Here is a 13,694-nt window from a genome sequence, read left to right on the forward strand (position 1 = left end):
TGTGAGAAGACAACAACTTTTCTTTTGTCCTTTTTCTTATTTTGTCTTTTCATCTTTTCAATTATTTCCTTTCTTTAGTCATTATTTCTCTTTTTAGTTTTTAATAACAAATTTTATTTATTTACGTATTATTGGTATTAAAATTTCCTTTCTTTAGTCATTATTTCTCTTTTTAGTTTTTAATAACAAATTTTATTTATTTACGTATTATTGATATTAAAATATTACTAATGTTATAATGCCACCACATTAATTATAATAAATATTAATTAAGTATTATTTATGACATTTATTAATATTCATTAATGGAAACCATTAATGTTATTTATAAATTTCATTCATATCCATTAATGGGAATATCAATGGAAGTAATCTAGAAAGCTTATAAAAGGATTTCTTATCTCCTGTAATATGTATCTTTAAGCAACAAAAAAAAATTCTTACTTTCTCTTATTCTCTCTATCTTTCATTCTCTCAACTTTCTCAACTATCTTCTTTAATTCCTTCTTTCCATTATATATATTGTTAAAGTAAGATATATTTTATCTCTACTATTTTATTTGCGTTGCATTTATCCTTATTTTACAACACATTATCAACACAAATTGCTCTTAAGGTAATTCTCGTATCTTAAATTTGAAGTTATTTATATAGAATAAAATTTTACATATTTATATTATTATTGATTTGATTTGTTATATATTGTTAAAAGTTACAAACAAATTATTTGATTTTATTTATAATCAAAGTCATACCAATGCTATCAAGTTATTATAATTGATTCTTATAATATTATTTTGTCGTATATATGAAGTTATTTGACAATGTCAAATCTCACAAAACTTGAATTTGTGACACTTGACATTTTAGGAAAGAACTATTTATCTCAGATCCTTGATGCTGAAATACATTTTGATGCAATGAATCTTGGAGTTACAATCAAAGAAGGAAATCAACCATCCATCCCGCAAAAGCATTGATTTTCTTTCGCCATCACCTCCATGAAGGTTTGAAAAACGAGTATCTTACAGTAAAGGACCATTTTACTTTATGGAGTAATTTGAAGGAAAGATATGACCACCAGAAAACTGTGATTCTCCCAAAAGCTTGATATGATTGGATACACCTGAGGTTGCAAGATTTTAAAACTGTTAGTGAATATAACTCCGCACTTTTCAAAATCAACTCTCAATTAAGGCTATGTGGAGAAAAAATCACAGAAAAATACATGTTAGAGAAAAATTTTACTACGTTTCATGCCTCGAATGTGCTCTTGCAGCAACAATATCGAGAGTATAGATTTACAAAATATTTTGAATTAATCTCATGTCTTCTTGTTGTTGAACAAAATAATGAGTTTTTGATAAGAAATCACCATTCTCGTCCAAGTAGATCTGAACCATTCCTTAAAGTGAATGCAATATCGTCCCAAACTCGTGGACGTGGACGAGGGCGTGGTCGTGGTCATGGTCGTGGAAGAAATCCTCGATACCATGGTTCTTATAGTAATAATTCTCAAAAAAGGAAAACCTCATTGCACCACCAGAAGTGGAATAAAACTAAGTCAAAACAAGAAATGGGAAGTGTTTACAAAATAAACCTCCTAAGAACCATGAGAATAATTGTTATAGATGTGGTATGAAAGGGCATTGGTCGCATACCTGTTGTACGCCCAAACATTTGGTCAACCTTTACCAAGCATTAATAAAAGCAAAAGAAAAAAAAATATAGATCAACTTTACCGATGGTGATGGATTAGACCTAACCTACTATGACATTGATTTCTTTGGAGGTCCCAATGAAAAAATAGACCATTTAATAAATGATGAGAAAATTAACATTGATTGATGTTACTTTATATATCAAATAATATAGTATTATGTCTTATATTTACATCTGATTTTCTTTTGTTATTTACATTATGTCTTGTTTTTTTTTAATATTAGTTATATCTTAAATCCATGTGTTATTTGGTCTCAAGATGAATGGGGATAATGTATGTTTCGCAGACTATGTAACCGCGCACACAATTCTTCGAGATAATATATATTTCCTCAAATTGACATTAATAAAAGCTAATGCAAGTACCATATCTGGTACTACAAACTTAGTTGAAGGCTCTAGAAGAGCAAATATAATGTTACCAAATGAAACTAGATTCCATATAAATGACTCTTTATATTTTAGCAAATCCATAAGAAATTTGCTCAATTTTAAAGATATCCGTAGAAATGGATATCATATTGAAACTATGAATGAAGATAATATAGAATATCTTTACATTACTTCCATTATATCTGACCAAAAGCTTATAATGGAAAAACTCTCGACTTTCTCCTTTGGGTTGTATCATACAACTATAAAGCCTATTGAATCATATGTTTTCGTGAACCAGAAGTTCAACGATCCAAAAGTTTTTGTCCTTTGGCATGACAGGCCAGGTCACCTAGGGTCTTCAATGATATGTCGAATAATCAAACACTCACATGGGCATACACTAAAGAACCAGAAGATTTTTTCACCCACTGAATACTCATGTGTTGCCTGCTCACAAGGTAAATTGATAGTCAGACCATCTTTTACTAAAAACATATATGAGTCACTAGTCTTTTTAAAAAGAATACATGGGGACATATGTGGGTCTATCCATCCACCATGTGGACCATTCCGTTATTTTATGATTTTAATAGATGTTTCTACTAGGTGGTCACATGTTTGTCTCATTTCTACACGTAACGTTGCCTTTGCTAGACTTCTTGCACAAATAATCAAATTATAGCACAATTTCTAGATTATTCAATTAAGATAATACGTCTTAATAATGTTGAAAAATTTACTTCTCAAACATTCATTGACTATGACATGTCTGTAGGGATAAATATTGAGCATCTTATTGCCATACTCATGCCCAAAATGGTTTAACAGAATTCTTCATCAAACATCTTCAATTAATAGCTCGACCATTACTAATGAAAGCCAAATACCTACTTCTGCCTGAGGACATACTATAATGCATGTTGCAACTTTAGTCCGTATTCGACCTACAACTTACCATGAATACTCCCCTTCACAACTTGTGCTTGGAAAACAACCAAATATCTCTCACTTACGAATCTTTGGCTGTGCAGTATATGTACCAATTGCACCTACACAAATGCACTAAAAGGGGTTTCCAACGAAGACTTAGGATTTATGTAGGTTTTGATTCTCCATCTATCATAAGATATCTTGAACCTTTGATAGGCGATGTTTTTACAGCCCGCTTTGCAGATTGTCATTTTAATGAGAGTGTTTTCCCATCATTAGGGGGAGAAAAGTCGATTCCTGAAAAATGATGAGAAATTAGTTGGAAGACATCTACTATGACCCATTTTGATCCTCATACAAGTCAATGTGAACTAGAAGTTCAAAGAATCATTCATTTGCAAAATCTTGCAAATCTATTATCAGATGCATTCATTGATACAAAGAAAGTGACAAAGTCACATATCCCAGCTGCAAATACTCTAACATGGATTGATGTCCCTGTAGGACAATTAACAAATGAATCTAAGATACGCCTAAAACATGTTAGACTTGTCGGCTCAAAGGATGTAACTCCACGGAAGAGGAGAACCCAATAAAAACTTGGCACTCTAGAAGAGGCTATCAAAACGACTGATCGGTTTAAAATTAATAAATCTATAGCCCTAGAAGAGGCACAAATAATACCAAAAGCCCTTGAAAAGGCACATATTGAACAAGAAGCCCTTAAAGAGACACATATTGAACGAGAAGCCCTTGAAGAGGCACAGGTACCTGAAAAATTGTGAGATCTCAGTAAGTTATGTACACATGAGAGAAAAATGCTATCAAAATAATATTGTTATTAACAATATTTTCGCTTTCCAAGTGGCCTTTGATATCATAAGAAATGATGAAGATCTCGAACTAAGAAATGTGGGAGAATGCTTGCATAGAAATGATTGGCCAAAATGAAAAAAAGCTATACAAGCAGAGTTAAACTCATTAACAAAACGAGAAGTTTTTGGACCTATAGTCTAAACACTTGAAGATGTAAAGCATGTTGGGTATAAATGGGTATTTGTACGAAAACGTAATGAGAATAATGAGATTATAAGATATGAAGCGCGATTAGTAGCATAAGGTTTCTCGTAGAGACCTGGTATTGACTACGAGGAAGCATACTCTTCCCTCATGGACGCAATCACATTTCATTTCTTAATTAGTTTGGCAGTCTCAAAATGACTAGATATACGTCTCATGGATGTTATCAGAACATATTTATACAAATCCATGGATAATGATATATACATGAAAATCCCTAAATGATTTAAATTGCATGAAGCAAAATAGTACAAAGCCTTGTAATATGTACTCAATCAAGTTACAACGATCCTTGTATGAATTAAAGTAATCTGGACGCATGTGGTATATCGCCTTAGCGAATACTTGTTAAAAGAAGAGTATGTGAATAACCCTATATGCCCATGCATCTTCATTAAGAAATCAAAAATCGGATTTGCAATTATTGCAATGTATGTTGATGACTTAAATCTTGTTGGAACTCCTGAAGAGCTCACAAGAACAACAAATTACTTGAAAAATGAATTTGAGATGAAAGATCTTAGAAAAACAAAATTTTGTCTCGGCCTACAGATTGAGCATTTTCCAAATGGAGTTTTAGTACATCAATCAACATACATTAAGAAAGTTTTGAAACATTTTTATATGGATAAAGCGCATCCTTTAAGTTCTCCAATGGTTGTCCGATCACTTGATGTGAAAAATGACCCATTTCGCCCTTGCGAAAAATATGAAGAATTACTTGGTTCTGAAGTACCATATCTTAGTGCTATTGGTGCACTTATATATCTTGCCAATTGTACACGTCCAGACATTGCTTTTTTTGTCAATTTATAAGCAAGATACAATTTCGCTCCAACTCGAAGACATTGGAATAGTATCAAACATATATTATGTTATCTTCGCAGAACTACTAATATGAGTTTATTTTACTCAAGGGAATCAAAGCAACAATTGGTTGGATATGCAGATGCAAGATATCTTTCGGATCCACATAAAGGTAGGTCACAAACACAGTATGTGTTTAATTGCAATGGTACTACTATTTCATGGAGATCCGTCAAACAAATAATGGTGGCCACATCATCAAATCATTCAAAAATACTGACAATTCATGGAACAAGTCATGAATGTATATAACTAAGATCTATGATCCAATATATTCGAGAATCATGTGGACTCTCTTCTATCAAAGGTGACCCGATAATATTATTTGAAAATAATGTTGCATGCATTACACAAATAACAAGGGGTTATATTCAAAGAGATAGAACTAAATACATTTCACCAAAATTCTTTTATATACATGAACTCCAGAGGAGTGGTGAAATTGATGTGCAAGAAATACGCTCAAGTGATAATTTAGTAGATTTATTCGCAAAATCATTGTCAACCTCAACATTTAAGAAGTTAATACACATGATTGAAATGCGTCAACTCAAGAATATCGATATGAGGGGGAGTATGCTTGTAAAAGGGTGTTAGTGTACTATACTATTTTTTCCTTCGTCCAAGTTTTGTCTTACTAGGTTTTACTGGCAAGATTTTTAACAAGGCAATCCTAGCATACCAAGAGCAACTTAAAGAATTATAAGAATATTGTACTTTTTTTCCTTCGCTAGGTTTTTCCCATAGGGTTTTTTACTAGTAAGGTTTTACTGAGGCATATTCTTCAATGTGGTGGACATCTATGAGGGAGTGTTATAAGTGAAGTAATGAATGTCACCACATTAATTATAATAAATGTTAATTAAGTATTATTTATGACTTCCATTAATATTCATTAATAGAAACCATTTGGAAAGCTTATAAAAAGACTTCACATCCCCTATGTATCCTTAAGCAAGAATTCTTACTTTCTCTCATTCTCTCTGTCTTTCATTCTCTCAATTTTCTCAACTCTCTTATCTAATTCATTCTTCTCATTAGATATATTGTTAAAGTAAGATATATTCTATCTCTACTACTTTATTCATGTTGCATTTATCCTTGTTTTACAACAACTAATAGTTTTTTTTTTAATATTATTATCTTTAGTAATATTATTATTATATAATTGTTGTAATTTTTATTATTTATTATTTAAAACAATACACACGACATAAAATTTATATAAATTAAAACACCCCCAACAACATAATTCTTCACAAAAAAAATTATTATTTATAATTATAAAATCATATGATAGTATTTTTATTTGAAGTATTTTCTATGAAATTGTTTTGAAATACTATAAGTGATTTTTCAACACCATAAGTGATTTTTCTAAATTTCAAAAGTGCTTTTTAAATTTTGTTAAATATTTAGGATTTGTTTAGTAATTATTTTTTGTAACAATTTTTTGTTTTTTAAAGCAAAGAAACCAAAAACACTTTTGACAACTAAAACTAGTTTTTTGTTTTTTATTTTTAAGAATAGAAAATAGACATTTTCAGAAAACATCTTTTAGTTGTTTTTATTTGTTTTCTAAGGGTTGTTATAGAATGATTAAAAATAAAATATTAGATATAAAATTCATTTTTAAGAGGGACAATTGTCTTTTGGACCAGTTGAGTCCAAAAATTAAGATTTGACCCATAAAAATTGCATAATTGATGAGAAGGATATAAAATATGAAGATACCAATATACCATTCATAACTATTTTCTACCATAATGTTTAAAAAACTTTTTTATCTTAATTTTTTTTAATAATTATTCTGAAAATTTATTATTTTTAGAAAGCTAATTTTTTTTAAAAATATATTATAAAAATATATCATTTAAAAAAAATAAATTTGACATATTTTCAGTTATTTTTATATACACAATTTTAAATAATATATATATATATATATATATTTTCCAAGATGTTTGATTTTTAAATAATAATAATAATTTATTTTTATTTTTTTGGAAAATGATGTTTTTTTTTGTAAATCACTAAATTATATTAAATTTTATTGAGGTTTGCAAAAGGAATAAAATTTAAATTAATGTTTTTCTACTATTTTTTTTTTCATAGTCAATAAAGGTCATTCTTGAAAAGATAAAAATTTCATATCTTTCTTGTCAATTTTCACACTTCCTCTAGGTCTTGGGCTTAAATAATGAACTTATATAGACTAAAACTTAATTTTTGGATCCAACTAAGTCCAAAATACAATTGTCCCTTTTTAAAACATATTTAAAACAAGTTAAAAATATTTTAAGTTTTCAAACAGACTTTTGTTTTACAAAATATTAAAAAACGGTTTTTAAAAACTATTTTCGAAAATAGTTATAAACAAGCTTTTAATTTTTTTTTTTTAAAACACTTTTTAAGTTAAAAGTGCTTCTTAAAATCAGGACTCTTAATTTTAGAAATTAGTTATCTTCAATACTACTTCAAAGGATGCTCATTTAAGGAATTTATTTTGAATTCATGAAGCATAAACTTTATTTAAACTTAATTAGGGTTTGTATACGTAATTTTGCTAACAAGAATATAATTTTAAGAAGAGTTTAATATAACGTAAAAAACTTTATATGCATTTATATCACTCGTTCAAAAAAATAAAAAATTAATACTATAAGAATTATTTTTTTCCCTGGTAATGTTTGATATAAGTTGAGGCCTTCTTACAAATAGACCATACTCCTTGTTCCATCGCTAAAATGTGAAATATACTAGTGGATAGCCATAGATGAAAAGTTAAGATATGCTCTGGTACCACGATAAATGGAAAATGCTGATTTTCCCTATTACCACTATAGCATATGGTAATAGATTTGTGGAAATTCGATTGGGAATATAAAAAAAAAAATACATAAATATATAAATTGGTAAATTATTTTTATATGTTACTTCATATTCATTTTATTTATTTTTAGGTCTATATATATATATATGAAAGTTAAATAAATTTAAATTATATTAATTTCTAACGGATTTAATCTTATTATATTTGTTAAAATAAAATCAAATATGAGGAAATCATTTTTTTTTACCTTATTTTATTTTATTTTTATTTTTATTTTTTGTTTTCTTTTCATATCTTCATGAAACCAAACATAGAGATTAAAGACTTATTTGATAACTATTAAAAAAAAACCAGTTTTTAAAAATTGTTTTATGTAGTTTTATAAGATAAAAGTGTGTTTGAAAATCTAAAAAGTTTTTAAATTATTTTTTATATTTTAAATATGTTTTAAAAATTATTTTTATATTTAGTGTTTTATTTTTAATTATTTTACCAATTTATTTAATTGTTTTTAAAAACAATTCTTATAAAATAATTGAAAAAATAAAAAATAAAAAAATAATATTTTTATGGTGAAACATGGTTTTATTTTTATTTTCTTTTTAATTCTTAAGAATAGAAAATTGTCCCTTCCCGAACAGTTACCAAACACAAATGCAATGTTTCAGGCGCAAATTGGAAATGAAGAGAGAAGCCATATATAAAAAATCGATTATAGAACCACCTAGACCCAGAAATTTTAGTCAAACAGCAACCACTTGAGCGAGTGGCTGGTGATGTAATACAAGGATATACACCTAACCTAGCTAGCTACTTTGGTATATATTACAAAGATAATGCATACCGTACCAATGTACAGACCCTACTACTTTCTCCCGGACAATGAGTTGCTTTGTAATTGTAGACAGTACTACTCTTCCTCAGGCAACCATCCTCGAGGGCTTCATATTTTTTAATATCATCATGTAAGTACTAATCACAAGATTATTTATTTGGAAAATTCGGTATATGTCATGATGAAGCTATGGTGGGAATGTGAGGAGGGTTGTAGGATATCTGTACTGGTGATTTTGATGATGATGGTGATGGAAGCGGTGAAGCTGATGGCTTTGCCACCGTTATAGGTGATTTTGATGATGATGGTGATGGAGGGGGTGAAGCTGATGGCTTTGCCACCGTTACAGGAGATTGTGATGATGATGGTGGTGGAGGCGGTGAAGCTGATGGCTTTGCCACCGTAATAGGTGATTTTGATGATGATGATGATGGTGATGGAGGTGGTGAAGCTGATGGCTTTGCCACCGTTATAGGAGATTTTGATGATGATGGTGGTGGGGGTGGTGAAGCTGATGGCTTTGCCACCGTTATAGGAGATTTTGATGATGATGGTGGTGGGGGTGGTGAAGATGATTCCTTCTTGTAATCTATCATGCTCCCGACTTTGTAATTACACACAGTACCCTTTGCAGTAGAAAGAGAAGAATCATTTTGGGATGCTGAAGCTGATGTGAGAGATGGTGGAGTAGTTGATGATATCGAGGTCTTTCCATAATAGGTTCTCTTGAACCCACTGCATAATCTCCCTGTCAAACAAGGGAAAGCACTTCTTCTTGTGCTTTGATCTGGGGAATCTGATGATTCTGGCGGTGGAGGCGACGGTGCTGAAGGCCTTTGATATTGGGTTATCTTCTGTAGTGCCTCAGGAGATGGAGGAGGTGGGACACTTGTAAGCATCTCCAAATCATCACTCACCTGCATCAACCCATGCCGCCTATTCTCTGTGGCACAAAACAAGCACTGAAACTTAGATAGATTTGCAGTTGTGGAACATGTCTTGACCAATATAATTGTGGGAAGTGGAGAATATATATATATATCTGCACGCTTCCTGTGTCCTAAGGTGTAGTCATACTGAAAATGATTTTTGAGAAAGGTGCAGCCATACCTGATAAAGTTCTTGCATGAGCAACAACAGCCAGAAGTGGAAGAAAAACAAAGAGAGACATGCAGAGTGGTGTTCTGAATCTTCTGGTCATGGGAATATTCATCTTCATGTTCCTCAATGAACTGAAGAGAATCATGCAATTCTATTTATATGCATATCCTAGGCGTGTTGACACAGTCCATGCCTGAACGGGTGAATTCTCTACATGCGTAAAACATTAAGATTATTCAATCTTCAGTCTTGGTCTTGTTGTGATTCATTCAACACATGGCCTCCACCAGAGCCAACAAATTCTGAATTGGCCGCCCACCACTTTCCAAGGTAGAAATGAAAGCATTGAATCTTTCTCAGTACATATTTCAAAAAAGGCGGGCTACAACTCCTTTCCCATTCGACTGGTGTCAGTGATAATATGCTTCTATTTTTATTGTAAAAATAGAATATAGTAATAAATTCTATCTAAAAATTAGAATTTTCTATTTAAAAAAATATAGATTTAGATTATATTTTTAAAAATTATTTTCAAAAATTTTAAAATTTATAATATTAAACCTCGATTTTTTTTTAATGTAATTTTTATAACTATTTCCTTTTTAATATAAACATCTAAAATTGTATCTTAAATAAAAAAGTTAGTACCATCAATTGATTTGAACAAGTGTATTTAAATTTACACCACTTCTAAAGCTTTACAAATTGAAAGCAAGATATTAATACTCTTAATCAGAGAAACATTTTGGTTTGCCAAAGTCTCACGATCTTATAAATTTTTGCCTGATCACTTTTTATTAGGAGCTAAAATTTGATAGCAAAATTGGCAAAATGTCATTTTTATTTTTATTTTTTTATGGATAAAATTCTCACACAACCTATGATATTTTGTTATATATTTCACTTTTGTCATAAAATTATTTGTAACAAAATGTTATATTTTGTCACAAAATTAATTACCTTGAGCCACAATCTTTACTTTTTATCACAAATTTTTTTTTTTCATTATCAATAATTATGTCATTGGCCACAGGTTAAAATCGTCATTAAGTGCACTATCCTGTTATAAATGACAAAATTAGGTCAATGAGTCATGCTATTTCATCACCAAAAGGTATTTTTCATGCAAATCTTAATTGCAAACAAAAAGGGATACCTAAATTGTTGGGTGAGGTATTTTTTGAGAAAATCTGTAGTAATTCAAATGGATTGACCCACAAGGTATCAAAAATTAACTCAAATATAGAGAATATTAATTTACTTTAAATTTAGATGTTCCTAAAATAGATTCTATTAATGAAAAGATGTGGCAATCGTTGTAGACTTCACAATCCTATCGATCTTCCACCACAATGTCTCTCGCATTGAATCCTAGCACTAGAGGGGCAAAATGATCATCTCTAGGATTGGTGGCTAAACCTCTCTTCTCTCAAAAGTGAATACAATATAAAACTGAAAAAAGTGAGGCCCTTTAGGGGTTTAGATATGCTTCGAATGAGTTTAAGTGACTTGAACTTATATTGAGTTTGGGTCATTTAACTAGTTTATTTGGGTCTTAATTGATTAATTATTCCAATTAGGTTTTAATTAATCAATGAGCTCAATCTAGAGAGACCGTTCATAATCTCTTATGCAACCTTATGTATTTATCAAAATGCCCTTATACATACATGTGAATAAAATACCTAACTAACCCTAATAAATCATCCTATCAACGCAACCCACTATAAAGGCATAAGGTACCACATTCATGCGATCTTTCTCCTTAGATTTCTTATGACACTAATCTTGAGAAAAAATGAATTGCATCTTAAAGGTTAGCAAACCCTTCTTAGACTTATATTATGCACTTAATCAAATGTTTGTCAATATAGGTGATAAGAGCGTGACTAATAATTGGAATGCAAATCCTATTCAAGTTTTAGTTGGTTTGGTTACAAGGGCTCAAGCTAAAAATTTTAAGGAAACTCTCAATGGACTGACTCACAATATTTGGGTTGAGGTGAATTCATGGAGGCCCAAGGAAGACGCTCTACATGTTCCACAAGGTTGGATTTCCATAATTCAAGCTTTGGAATAATTTAGAAGAATCCATCAAAGAGAACAAGTCACAAATTGTATGGATCGAATGGAGTTTCCTAAATTGATGATTACTGGATTTTTGACTCATCAAGGAGATTGGCAAGCATTGCTAAAGCAATCTTTTAAGATTGCTAAATTACCTTTCTTATTTATTATTATATTTTAATTTTCAAATTTTATGGGGAAGCAATAAATTAGAAATTCCCTTGTTTCCTTTTTACTTTGGGGTAGGCATGATTTTAGAAAATAATGGATTTAATTTTCAGAATCCAACTCAGGATATTTTAGTTTCCCTTTTCTGGCTATCTGCGAAATCTAGACAGGATATTTGAGGATTTTCTAACTACTAAATGTGTGGACCTCTTTGTTTTTAAATAGCCATCAACTTATTGAAAAATAATACAAATTTCATTCATAATTTTGTGAGAGAAAATTCTCTTTAGTTCTTTTAGAACTCTTCGAACTTATCAGAAAGATTTGTATGGCGTTTTCCTTTGACTTATCAAGTAATCCTTCCATAATTGATTATGACGTCTTCATTATACCAAGGTTTTGCTTCCATATAAGCAATGGGTCGCGGTTTCATAAAAATATGTTTCTAGGCGATCTTGGAGCCACTCTTGATCCGCAAGTTTCTCAATTTCGTGGTGTGGATCATATCAATAGGTGGCTTGACATAACATAATTTTCCTATTCTTGCAGTTACCTATATCCCAATAATCTATTACGCGTCTTTCTAGATTTTTATCTAGAATTGAGTAGATAACCGAATCTTGGCTAATGATTACAATATCCCTACATCATTCCCAATGACTAAATTATTATCTATCTATAAGATCTTAGAGCACCACCATGCTTCCCTATGCCTTCTTGTACATATAAAACCCTTTATTATGAAAACATTAGGTTGCATGAAAAGATGTTATCATCAAGATAGCAATTGAAGAACTCTATCTTGACATTCATTTATCATATTTCATAATCGAGATGCACCATAATGGGTATGAATATTTTGATAGATTTGAGTAAGACTATTAGTAAAAAAACTTCTCATAGTTAAAACAATATTACTATAACCTTTAACTACAACCTAGCTACATAAGTCTCAATCTTTCCATCTACTCTTATTTTTCTTTTGTATACCAACTTATATCTATGGGTTTTATCCTTGTAAGTGTTTTTTCTAGAGCCTAAACTATGCTAGAACTCAAGGATTCTATTTTCATCAAAACTCTCTTTTTTCATATAATATTTCCAATTTGATAAATATTCTACCTTGGACTTAATTTTCAAAGAAATATATTCCCATAATACAAAATTACCAAAATATCCCTATAACAAACAATTAAGGTTAGATCAACATAAAAACCTTAATGAGCCCATTGTTGCTGCCATAAACATTTGAGTGCCATAAAAAAGTGTTTGAGTGCCCAAGTCACTTGAGCGTTGATCTGCAATGCTTAAGCATCAACGCCTACAACTCCGATATGAGAATTGATATTCTTGAATTCTGATCATTTTTCTACCAAAAAACTTACCTTTCTATAATGGTTTTCCTCCATCAATATCTTATAACCATGGAAAGTTTTTTTTTTTCTATTTTCTTTGGTCACCATAAATGGATTAAAAATAATGATTTTTATGTAGTATGAAAAATTCCCATGCTCTTCAAACAAAGCTTATAAACTCATCTAAGGAAATGAAAAAGATTTTACAAACAAAAATCAAAACCTATACTCATTATAGAGTTTACAACCCATTCTAGAGAAAGAAAAATTAACCAATATTCAGTCATTCATAAATCATAAAAATAAACCTGTTCACCCATGTATCCCTTTTATCCATGAGGTGAATAAAAAATAACTATCA

The 13,694-nt window shown here is 30.2% G+C and overlaps 1 protein-coding gene across 1 annotated transcript; it reads right to left on the reverse strand.

Annotated features, from left to right (window-relative positions):
- Positions 1–8,484: 8,484 nt before the first annotated feature.
- On the reverse strand, positions 8,485–9,865 carry LOC104879070 (vegetative cell wall protein gp1). Its single transcript, XM_010650552.3, has 2 exons — positions 9,753–9,865; positions 8,485–9,585 (listed from the first exon to the last, which is right to left on the reverse strand). The coding sequence occupies exons 1-2, from the start codon at positions 9,859–9,861 to the stop codon at positions 8,819–8,821; spliced, it is 876 nt and encodes a 291-aa protein (XP_010648854.3). The 5' UTR covers positions 9,862–9,865; the 3' UTR covers positions 8,485–8,818.
- Positions 9,866–13,694: the final 3,829 nt, after the last annotated feature.

This window comes from Vitis vinifera, chromosome 4 (assembly GCF_030704535.1).
Source record: "Vitis vinifera cultivar Pinot Noir 40024 chromosome 4, ASM3070453v1".
Lineage (NCBI taxonomy): Eukaryota > Viridiplantae > Streptophyta > Magnoliopsida > Vitales > Vitaceae > Vitis > Vitis vinifera.